The 11,424-nt window shown below is 50.5% G+C and overlaps 1 protein-coding gene across 1 annotated transcript in view; it reads right to left on the reverse strand.

Moving 5' to 3' along the window:
• Sec14l2 (SEC14 like lipid binding 2) overlaps positions 1 to 11,030 on the reverse strand; it is a 23,001-nt gene extending 11,971 nt beyond the window's left edge. Inside the window, exons 1-8 of the mRNA XM_004645532.3 lie at positions 10,863 to 11,030; positions 8,776 to 8,851; positions 4,289 to 4,332; positions 3,631 to 3,690; positions 3,181 to 3,369; positions 1,343 to 1,438; positions 1,135 to 1,195; positions 298 to 381 (exon numbers count right to left, since the gene is read on the reverse strand). Coding sequence (XP_004645589.1) covers positions 298 to 381; positions 1,135 to 1,195; positions 1,343 to 1,438; positions 3,181 to 3,369; positions 3,631 to 3,690; positions 4,289 to 4,332; positions 8,776 to 8,851; positions 10,863 to 10,916 — 664 coding nt within the window. The 5' untranslated portion in view covers positions 10,917 to 11,030. The remainder of the gene's footprint in view (positions 1 to 297; positions 382 to 1,134; positions 1,196 to 1,342; positions 1,439 to 3,180; positions 3,370 to 3,630; positions 3,691 to 4,288; positions 4,333 to 8,775; positions 8,852 to 10,862) is intronic.
• Positions 11,031 to 11,424: the final 394 nt, after the last annotated feature.

The raw sequence follows: 11,424 nt of genomic DNA on the forward strand, positions 1-11,424 counted from the left end.
TCTCTCTCTCTCTCTCTCTCTCTCTCTCTCTCTCTTTCTCAGTTGTCTCTCTCCCATAATACTGCAAACTTCATTTTTATTTTGGCAGAATTGGGTATTGAACTTAGAACCTATAATGGCAAGTCTAGTGTTTGCTTCTAGTCTCTGAGAGTTTTTAAGAAGATGGAAAGGAAGGCCTCAGCTTTGCCCCTTGTTCCTGGGTCCCCTTGCTATCAAACCAGCAGAGGGAGCCTCTGTCCTGGCAGTCATGACCACACCTCTAAAGCCCAAACTAGTTGAGGACTCTAAACCACTCACCTCCCAGAACCATGATCTTCTTACGAGTGTCCTCACTCAGGAAGGGTTTGATGAGGTTATAGGCCACAGGAAACAGCTTAGGGGCTGGAATAGAGACCAGGCCATGTGAGCCAGAAGCACACAGCCAGCCCCTAACAGTGATGGCCACAGCCCACCTCTCGGCAGTGCCCCCATCCTATGCTGAGTCACATATCCCTTGGGCCTGTGGAGCACACATTGGCAGTTCAAGGTGAGGTTCATCATGGTATCTGGTTATTTATTTATTTGGTTTGTTTTTGGTTGGCGGGAGGGCAGATTTTTCAGCACTGAGGATTTAAACCCAGGGCCTTCTCACTGAGCTATACCCTCAGCCCATTTTTTGAGACAGGATCTCACTAAGTTGCTAAATTGTCCAGGGTGGGATCAAAACATGCAATCCACCTGCCTCAGCCTCTCAGAGTTCTGCAGTTATCAGTGTGTGCCACCAGGCCTGGCCACAATACCTGTTTGAGGTCCGGCTTGCCCATCTGTATGGTGGGTCAGGATCCCTTCCTATGTCTCTGGCTAGGTGACTCAAAAGAGGCAATAAACACTAAAAGCCGTGCCTGCAGAGTCAGTGTCAGTCTTCCCAATGTGTTCTTAACCCTTCCTTGGATCACTTATTTTACTCTCCACATCTGGCCCAAGTCTTATTTTTGGTTCCCTCTTTCCCATTCGGCCTCATTACAGAAAGTTCCCAAACTGGGGCAGGGGAAATGGCTCAATAGACTAAGCGCTTCTGTGGCAAACACAGGGGCCTTTGTTCAATCCCTGGTTCTGCCAAAAACAAAAACACAACAACAAAAATTCCCTACTTACCTTTAACAACAAAAAGACGCTTCATTGTTTCAGGATAATTTTCCTCAAACATGCAGAGAAACTGTGGAAACAAAAATCACTGTGATCCAGCAGGCTGAGGCCTCTGTGCCAAGGAGAGAGGCCTCACTTCTTCCAGGCTAGAATCTGTCCCCATCGTCCCATCCCACAGGGCATCCTGGTCAAGAGGCCCTGTGCCCCTGCTCCTCACCTCTCCGTAGGCTTCTATTGCAGGCTTCCAGAGATGCTTCAGGCCAAGACCTTCACAGTCATAAATCATTGTGATGGTCTCTATTTTCTTCCCCAACTGTAGGGAACAGACAGCCGGAAGTCACATTAGTGTCCCACTACCGAAGCCCAGCCTATTTCAGAGCCAGTATTGATTACTCATCCTACAGTCCAGGCCCAGGGTTTCCCAAGTAACGATCACCCCCAGCTAGAATGGTGACTCCCCTTCCCAAATTTCCTTGTTCTTATTCTCTAAATGACTGGGCAGATCTAGAGTACATCTGGGGTCCCCTCTGTCGTGCAGAGTGGCCTTCCTCTGCCTCTGAATCACTTTGTGCTCTGTGGCCAGCACTGGGCCTGAACTACTTCTTGCTCAGGCTTAGATGCTCTGTCCCCTGTGTCCCTGGCTTCTTAGCTTCTGCACACAGGAGCCTTTCTATAGTCATTCAAGGATGGCACTGTTGAAAAGTCCCCAAACTTTATTATATTGATTTGTTTGTTTGTTTCTGAGACAAGGACTCATTATGTAGTCCAAACTGGCCTTGGTCTCATGACAGTCCTCCTGCCTCAGCCTCCTGACTCTAGGGGTTACAGGTGTGCTCAATTACAATTACTCAGGGATTACCACCTTGCCTGGCCTATTTCTCTGAATCTTTACCTCTGCTGGGAGAAAGGCAAGAAGGCCAGGGGCAGGTCCCAAATATTTCTTATTCTCAAAGGGAATCCACTGTCCTAATCTCTCTTGAATACAAAGTTAGAGAATCACAGAATGTGAGCTATCTGCACCAATACTTGCCCAAGGATGCACTGGTCCATAATAGGGTTTCAATGGTCCCAAATAAATGATGAAAAAAATATAATATAGAAAACAATAAAGGGGCTGAGCAGATAGCTCAGTGACATAAGCATCTGCCTGGCAAGTGAAAGATCCTAAGTTCTATCCCCCCGTACTGCAAATAAATAAATTAATTAATTAAATAATAATAATATAGCTTTGAGTTTTTATGTATTTAGTACAGTGTCTACAGGGTCTCACTATACAGATCAGACTCATAGTGATTCTCCTGTTTTCAGCCTCCCAAGCACTGGGATCATAGGCACATGCCACCATGCCCAGTGTCAATCAACATCTCAGTGCACACAGCAGGCCAGGGATCGAACCCCAGTCCCTGGGTCTGCCTAAGCAGGTGCTTTAATCCATTGAGCTATCTGGTCAGCCCAATAATATAGTTTCTTTATGAAGCTATTTGATTTTTTGTTTTGTTTTAGTTTTTTGAGGGGCCGGGGAGATGGCTCAGTGGAATAAGCGCTTCCCTGACAAGCGCAAGGGCCTGAGTTCAATCCCCAGTTCCGCAAAAAAGTTTTTTGACACAGGGTCTTGCTATGCAGTTCAGGTTGGCCTTAAGCACACTTTGTAGCCCAGGCTGGTCTTAAACTCACAATGATCCTCCTGCCTCAGCTTCTTGAGTGCATTATTCAATTTTTAAGGACTGCATTTTATTCTGAAATTATGTCACTCTTACAGTTTGGGGTATTAATTATGGCACTAATAGATGGACATTCTAAGTCTTGGCTTAACAGAATAAAAATTTGGCAGTCAGGGGACATAGCTCAGTGGTAAAGCACTTTTTTATTGTGCTTAAGGCCCTGTTTCATTCCCCAGTACCACAAAAATTAAAATGGACAACATAAGGTCAGACTCTAAAACTGCGATTTCATAGGTCTATAAAATCTATGCTTCTATCCCTTTGTGACATCTCTGCTTCTGCTTGAATATTTCCACCACAATCAGCTCATCCCAACCCATAGCCATCTACCCACCTTTGTGGTCTGACGGGAGCACTCCTGCAGAAGCAGCTCGCAGTCCCTCATCTTAGTCCTGAGCAGGTCCTGCTTGGTGGCTGAGAACAGCAGACCCTTGGCATCCAGCGGCCCAATGATATCGTACCAGACCGGGCAGCCCTCCAGGTCATAGCCACACATTCCCCCTGATAAGTACTGTTGGATCACCTGGGCACAATGGAGAGGAAGCACCTGGTGGGCAGGCCTGGCCTGTCTGCACCTTCCCTGGATTGCAGAACATTACTCTGGGTTCATCAGTCTCTCCCTCCACATCCCATCCTGGGTGCCAACAGATACCCATGCTGGTAGCCATCAGAGCTCCCATGGCATTGTCAGACTTGTTCTCTGAGGGTCATCCAGTAGGCCCAGGACACTGGCCACAGATCTAATCGTACCAGCATAAGAATGGGCAGGATCATTTGTCCTTACCTCTGGAGGCTGCCAGCTAATGATATTATCAATGTCCTTTTGCTTTCGGAACTCCACATGCTGCAAACACAGAGAGATTTATTTTACTTTATTTATTTATTTATTTATTTATTTATTTATTTATCAGAGAAAGGGCCTTGCTTTGTAGTTCAGGCTGGTCTTGAACTCACTATATAGCCCAGGCTGGCCTCAAATTCATGGAAGTCCTCCTGCCTCAGCCTCTGGAGTGCAGGAATTATAAGTGTGTGCCACCACCCTCCATCAGAAAGAGATTTTTAAAAGCAGGAGATAGGGAAGACTGGGTAGGAATCCATAATAAGCATTTAGCAATAAATGACAGCATGAGCCCACCACTAGGCGACAATTGGTCACTAGAAGATAGTAGGCAAGAGTAGAAAAGAAGGTCCTGCCTGCTTTAGAAGTCTCAGCACAACAGATTATCATTCTTGGCCGGCCCAGAACTATGAGAGCTTTGTGTTTCTCAGGAAGGGAATGCACTTTGTCCCACAGGGATAAGGCAATAGTGGTCAGCTAATACTCGAGATATGTCACACAAGCCAACGGCTGCCACCAGGGTGGGTGGGGGTAGGCAAAAGAATCCGACTAAGGTGTGCTTCTCATGGGGAGAAACTGAGGCTAGAAGCCAGACAGACCTCACCTTCCGTAGCATGGCCTCGGACTTCTGCAGGTCAAAACTTCTTGCTGTAACAAGAAAATGTGGTAAGGGTTAGAAGGGTGGTAAGGGTTAGACCTGGCATGCAAGGATGGAGGAATCAGTCTTGTCCCTTGCTGAGGCCATGCGCTCACTGGCATCTCCCCCGCTGACTGTCAGATCATTCCATGTTGGCTACCTGGGTAGCTAACATAAAGCTGCCCACCAAGGGTGTCTAGAATAGATCTACCAAGGCCCTGGACTTTTTGAGAGAGGAGGTCAACTGCAGGGAATTTCCAGGGGCACCAATGCAACCTCAGACTCAGGGGAGCTTTACCCATTTGATCCAATCAGGTAGAGATCACTTCACAGAGAAACTGAACCCTGGACCCCCCTATCATTCGGCCTTCCCCCGCACAGAAAACTTTACCTCTTCCAAAGTCTGATATCCAACCCTGAGAAACGGATCCACAGTTCAAAGATGAACACAGCTGCCCTGTAATCTGGGGTGGAGCTGGCAGCACATCCCAGTGAGGAAAGAGTGGATAAGCCTTCCGTAAATCTTGTCAAGTCCTTAAAGGACCAACACATACCTCAAAGGAACACAAAGCATTCCTGGAAAGCTGAACACGAACCCCAAGTTAGTCTGCTCAAATTTGAACACAGTGACCTCACGGTCTCTCAGGGCCACTAGTTCCCAGATAATGACAGCTGCCATCTATACTTCTCTTACTGACCTGAGCTTCACTTTAAAGACACTCAGAAAACAGGCTGCTAGGGGCTGGGAAGATGGCTCAGTAGGATAAGCGCTTGACTGGCAAGATCCTTGTGCTTGCCAGGGAAGCACTTATTCCACTGAGCCATCTCCCCGGCTCCAATCCTTGGAACTTTTAACCAGTCCTCTTGCTCAGCTTCATCCAAATAGCTTCCCTTTGGATATCTTTCAGGTTGCCACGGCCTCTCTTGGAGCAAGCTATCCAGAGCCAAGCACATTCCCAGGTGCTGTTTTCCTTTTCCAATAAAGCCAAGGAATGCTCTTGGCAATGGGAACACCCTTAGCCCAGGTGGAGTTGAGAGTCAACTGAAACCCTCAAATCCTTTGCACCTGTGCTGCCACTAAGCCTGCATTCCATACACGGAGAGGTGGGACCTTTGATCCATCCCTATCAGATTTCATCCACATACAGTAAACTTCAGGTCCTCCACTGAAGAGGTTTTGAGATTGCATTATAATTAATTTGGCCACTTGACCTTTGAACTGTGCCTCCTATCTGCACATGGTCCATGGACTTGATAATCACCTAGATCTGCTGACAGCCCTAGAACCTGGGCCAGAAAGGCTGCTCCCTGGACCATCCCTGGTCCCTTCATCACCACTCCCCAGGAGAAGCTGAGCGCATTTCCTGACTTTACCGTTGTGAAATCCTGTCCTGTCTCTTAGGCCCCAGGGCTGCACCAGCAAGGCTGATCAGTGTCATGCCCATAAAGGATTCTGGGCACACGCTGGTAGAATTCAGCAGCCACCCTTGAGAAACGGTCTTGGAACATTCCTCCTGACTACCACTCTTCCTGGGCCACCATGGCAGCCTGGCAAAGCATTTAGGAGAATATAGTGTGGGTTTGCGTATCAGCTCTTCTACTTTTCTATTTGACCTTGGACAAAATGCTGAACATCTCTGGCCAAACCCTCTAATAAGCCTGAGAAGCAAGATGCAAAAGATCCTCTCAGCTGGGTGTGGTGGTACACACATGTAATGCTAGCACTCAGGAGGCTGAGGCATAAGGATTGCTATAAATTTGAGGCCAGCTGGGGCTACATAGTGAGTTTAAGGTCAGCCTGAGCTACATAGGGAGACTCTACCTCAAAATAATAATAATAATAATAATAATAATAATAATAATAATTCTCTCCTATAGAGGAGTTGGACCATGAAAATGGGAATCTGCCATAGAAAGGACACCCCTCCACTTCTCTTCCTAGAGAACCAGGGTAGAGTAGTGGTAAACTGTGAGCCCTTTATTTGGGAGGAGCTCTCTGGTCAACCCTTATCTGTGAGGGTCCGACTCCAGGGGCTTATGCCAGGGATCTCCCTGTGTTGCCACCTCTCCTGGCAGCACCGCACCCAGCCCTCTGAGTTACTGCTAAATCAGGCCTCTCTGGGCTTCCTGCTTGGAGACAACTCAAAGCCTGGCTCAAGGCCCTACAAGAGAGCCCTGCCTTCTCTTGTAGCAGCCAAGACGTAGCAGCCACCCTACATCCATTTTGGCCCACACCTTAGTGCTGAGACTCAGACTTACTCTGCCTTTCTCCCAGGGTTTCTTCCTCTTCTTTATCTTGCTATACCCAGAACTCAGCCCCCAGCATGGAAAGGCAGGGAGGACCCATGTACCTGCTTTTGATATCTGGGGGCCAGCAGAAAGCTGAGCCTGAAGCTTATACCTGAGTTCAGGAAAGATATTCTGCAGCTTGCATATGTGTTTAGATTCAAAGGGAAAAAGAGAAAAGCTGGGTTTTTTTTGGGTTTTTTCAAAGCAACAAAAACCCTGATTGAAATTCATAATAGGGTCTGACCAGGCCTGAGCTCCTGCCCAGGAAATGCGAGGCACAAATAAAATACAAAGGAGATGCTTCCTCTGTTTTAAGAAGCAGAACTTGGCTTCATGGGCAGCTATAGCTTTCTGGAGAGGGTGCTGGCTAGGGACCTGGAGCCCTGTGTGCCTTCAAGTGAGGGTCTTCCCTTCTCTGAGCCTCCTCTTTCTCATCTGGCAAATAAGGATGTTCATGCTCTTTGACAGTCCTATGATATGTGTGCTTGCTATGCACATATCAAACCTTATAAATTCTGCAAAGAGGAAGTTATCCTGGGACTTAGGAGGGAGGGAGGTTTAGGTGTAGGGAAAATAGCCACCAGGACTCCTCCCCTGGCTCTTCCTAGATAAAAGAGAGCTACATGGCTGTTCAACGGTTCTCTGAAACCACACATCTCCTCCCAGCAGCGTAGGTTTGATCAGCATCTCACTGGCCCTTTAAGAAGGCCACTGTCTTCCTACTCTCTCCACCCACCTGCTTCCAGCTCCAGCCTTAGACAAATGCTGGGCCCAAATTCCCTCCGCCCAGATCTGAATCCACTGCCACACCCATGCTGCCCCTCCACCCTCTCTGGGTGGAGTTGGAGTGGGAGGAGTCCGGGTGAGGATCACAACTTTTTGGGGAAATAGCAGAGGTACAGGAGGCCCCACTTGGCTCTTCTGGATCCACCTGCCCTCAAGTATCTGTAGTAGGCCCTCAGAGTGGCACTCTTGTCAACTTTCTGGAAAGAGAAACTCCTTTTCACTCCAGGATTCCTAGGACTCATAGATTTGTGTATCCACAAATAAATTATGTTTTAATATTTTGGGATATGATTTTATATCACAACTTGAGCTCGACTAATCCAACAGTGGAATTTCATTATTTCTATTTCTGGTAATAAAATTTCTATAAATTTAAAAAAAAAATGCTGGGTGCAGTGACACACATCTATAATTCCAGCCATTCAGGAGGCCGAGGCAGAAGAATCTCAAGTTCAAGGGCAACCTGAGTAACTTAGTGAGACCCTGTCTCAAGATGAATTAAAAAGGGATGGGAATTTAGCTTAGTGGTGGAGCACCTGCCTCACACACTTGAAACTCTGGGTTCAATCACCAGAACCATCACCACCATCTAAAATTTTCTTTAAAAAGGTATGTTAGAAGAATCCCTGGGCACTGTGTGACAATTTATGGGAAAAAAGAAAAGAGAACACATGCAAACGGCTTCAGGAGCTGGGGATGAGTTTGATCCTGACGATGCCAGTAGCAGCATACATGCCATCACCACACGCAGGGCACAGTCCTGTCGTGGCTTGCAACAGGCAGGGCGTCAGTTATCATCTTGTTTTGTAGAGGAGTTGCTTAGGGAGGATGTGACCTTCGCCCACGAGCAGGCCAGGGCAGAGCTTGGGCTGGAACCTGGGCCCTGCGACCTGGCAGCGTGTGAACAGAGTCTGAGCCCCCTGTGCTCTCAGTGCACACTGCTCTCCTTCAATTCCCGGGCTCCTGGCAGCAGGAAAGGCCTGTCACCCAACAGGGCACAAGGTGGGCTGGCCTCCCCCGAGAAGCCTGGACTCTGCCTCTAACCTCAGCACTGCCTCCTCTGATTTCCCACATGGTCGCTTTTCCTTAGTCCATTTCCCCCAGGCCACCAGCCAAGCCGGTTAATGGAGCAGATGGAAAGGGCATGGCTGGCAGGCAGTGTACCAGGGTTCTACTCTCTCTGCCTGCAGAAAGTAACTTGAAGTGACTCTGAGCCTCCATGTCCCTACCTGTCCAATAGAAAGATTGAGTTTTACAATTGTCAAGTGTCTTATTGACCCTAAAGGCTGATCACCCCAAATCCTCAGATTCTAGAGGGTACCATTCTGATATCCACAACCAGCCTCTACCCGAGCCTCCCACAGCCCCTCTTTCCTCACCTCGGAGCCAGCGCAGGAGAAAATAGTCATCTGGATTCGGTAGAGTAGGCAACACATCCTGCACATTCTCCCGAAACTGCAGGAAGAGGCAAGTATATGAGTGGTCAATCCCACTGTGACCACCCTCTGCCCAGGATTCTCCATGAGGGCCTTTGCTGACTCCCTCTTTTACACAGTTGCATGCTGCAGGTGCGTGGGGCCCTCTGTCTCAGTAAGAGGTGCCTGGTAGCAGGAGAGAAGAAAGGAACACGACACTGCCCCTGCCTCCCTTCAAGCCCTCTGCACACCACTCTGGAGGCAGGTGCATGTGTTCCCAGCTAACTGCAATAGCAGGCCCTCTGGTACATGCCTCTGTAAAGGCTGTCGGTATACCAAGCGTACCCCACACATGCAGCACTGACCATGGATACCTCCGTATCACTCACTCCTCACTCAGAGCCCTTACAGGCTGCACCATCCCCATTCTACAGATGAAGGAATGAAAGTTCAGAGAGGCTAAGTAACTTGTCCAAGTTCAAGCAGCCAGGAGTGAGCAGGGCTGGGGTACAAATCCAGCTCTGTCTGAGTTGAGCGCAAGCTCTTTCCACTGTGGCCTTCTGCCCTCTTGGTATTGACTCAGTAGAAGTGTGCTGGAAGTGAAGGCTGAGAGTGTTTTCAGGACTCTACTTTTAAAAAATGGTATTGTGGCATTTGAACTGGGCTTGAAGGGCTTCAAAAGCAACAGAGGGAGGGGCAGGCAAACCAGGTGAGGGGAACAGTTCCAGAAGGAAATCATGAAAGGTGAAAGTTCAGGGAGCAAAGAGCGACCCCAAGGGACAGCCACACCTTCCTCCTGTCTCTCACTGCCCTGTAGGTGAGCGGTGGGGGGGGGGGGCAGGTGCCCTCTTTGACCCTCCTACTGCAGCCACTCACCTTTCCCTGGCCACTGACCTACAGGAGAACCCTGAAGGGACCAATTAGGGCCAGCCACCTCTGACCCTAGCCTAGGTCAGCTGGGCACTCAGGCCCTCCTACTCCCCAAAGCAGCTAGGAATGCACCAGAGAAACTGCTCACCCAGACCACAGGCATGAAGCCACTCCTCACCACAGACCCTACCCAGTCCCTGACTTCCAGTTTAACTACTACTTAATCCCTCTTCTGCCCCAACTGCCCCCACACGTCAGCGGGAAAATCTGAAGCCTCCTCTCCAGCCTTCCTAGGATGAGGGTTAGGGTGGGAAAGGCTTCATGGGGCCAGTGCCACACACACACTGCCACCAGGGCAGGAGACATCTGTCCCCCTTTCCCAAGAATGGAAAATGGCCCAGCTGTGGAGTCTCCCAACCTCTAGGCTAGACCATATAAATCGCTGACCCAAAGAACAGCCAACCTCCCCCTACTCCCCAAGGGCAAGTAGGTGAGCTAACTGGTGGGGCAGGGGTCCAGCTTTAACTGTTGCCGCTCACCTCCTAGCTTTCTGAAAAGCATCTGTCTAAGTCCCAGACAGGCAGAGGTCTGAGTTGCAAGAGAGAGTTAAACAGTCCCTGCTCCAACTAACGTGAGTCGGATGAGGGATCTTAGGCTCACGCACAGAGATGCTCCCTTCCACAGCAGCTGTCCCAGCCTTCCTCTGTGCTTTCCCAAAGAGCAAAAAGGAAGGGGGACAGGGCTTTGCCCAAGGTCGCACAGAGACCTGCTGCCCAGCAGAGACTGTCCCGGTATCCTAGGGAGCTATCCAGGGCCCTCTCCATCAACCGCTGCCCGCGCAAAAGGAAATGGGAGGAAACCTGGGTCCCTGCCCCTGTCCCTGCCTGGCTGCCAGTCCCTGCCAGCCCGGAGATGAATGTTGCCTTTGTGCCCTCGGCTGCTTCCGAGCAACCACTTCTTCCCAGGTGGCACCGCCAGGGCTTCTTGGGGCTGAGGCCGGTTAGCCAAACTTTCCGAGGTCCCCTGGGCGGGCAGTGGGAGGGAGAAACAGCAGCCAAACCGTGGCGGTGGCGGCGGCGGCGGTTCCCTCTCCGCCCGCCTGCGGGGAACATCTCTGGCCCCCCAGCAGCTGCTTCCACGGGAGGGTGACGGCCGCAGCCCGGGGCGGGCGGAGGACTCACCTTGACCAGTGCCTCCTTCTGTTTGGGACTCAGGTCGCCGACCCTGCCGCTCATTGTAGCTGGGGCTCCGTCTCCCGGAGCGGCGGTGCGGCGGCTGATGGAGCTCGGGTTTGCTTTTCCGATGCTGCGGAGCGAAGTCCCAGCCTCCAGCCCCGGCGGCCGGGCGCTCGGCCAAGTCCCACCTCTTAAAGGATCCCGGGGCGGGGCAGGGCGGAGCGGGGCGGGGCGGCGACGCCTCGCCCTAGGGGGTGGCCCAAGACAAGCCAGAGCACCCACGGGACTACGGCCACCGGCGATCACAAGAGCAAGAGGCTTTGGGCTGGCCCCCAAAGGTGCCTTTCAGGGTGCCCTAAGGCGAGACACCTGAGTTTCCTGGGCCCACCTCCCCGGTAGGACTGCGAGGAGACGTAGCTACCGACCTCTGCTAAGAGCAGATCCTGTAGTGGCAGGTCCCCACAGCTCCTTGCCTCTTCTCAACACCTGATGCCCTGTGAGGGCCACGTCCCCCCAACCCTAGCATCCCCACGTTTCTGCGCTATTGGCGCTTCACTCCTGGGGCCCC

This window comes from Octodon degus, unplaced genomic scaffold, assembly GCF_000260255.1.
Source record: "Octodon degus isolate 3935 unplaced genomic scaffold, OctDeg1.0 scaffold00230, whole genome shotgun sequence".
Taxonomy (NCBI): domain Eukaryota; kingdom Metazoa; phylum Chordata; class Mammalia; order Rodentia; family Octodontidae; genus Octodon; species Octodon degus.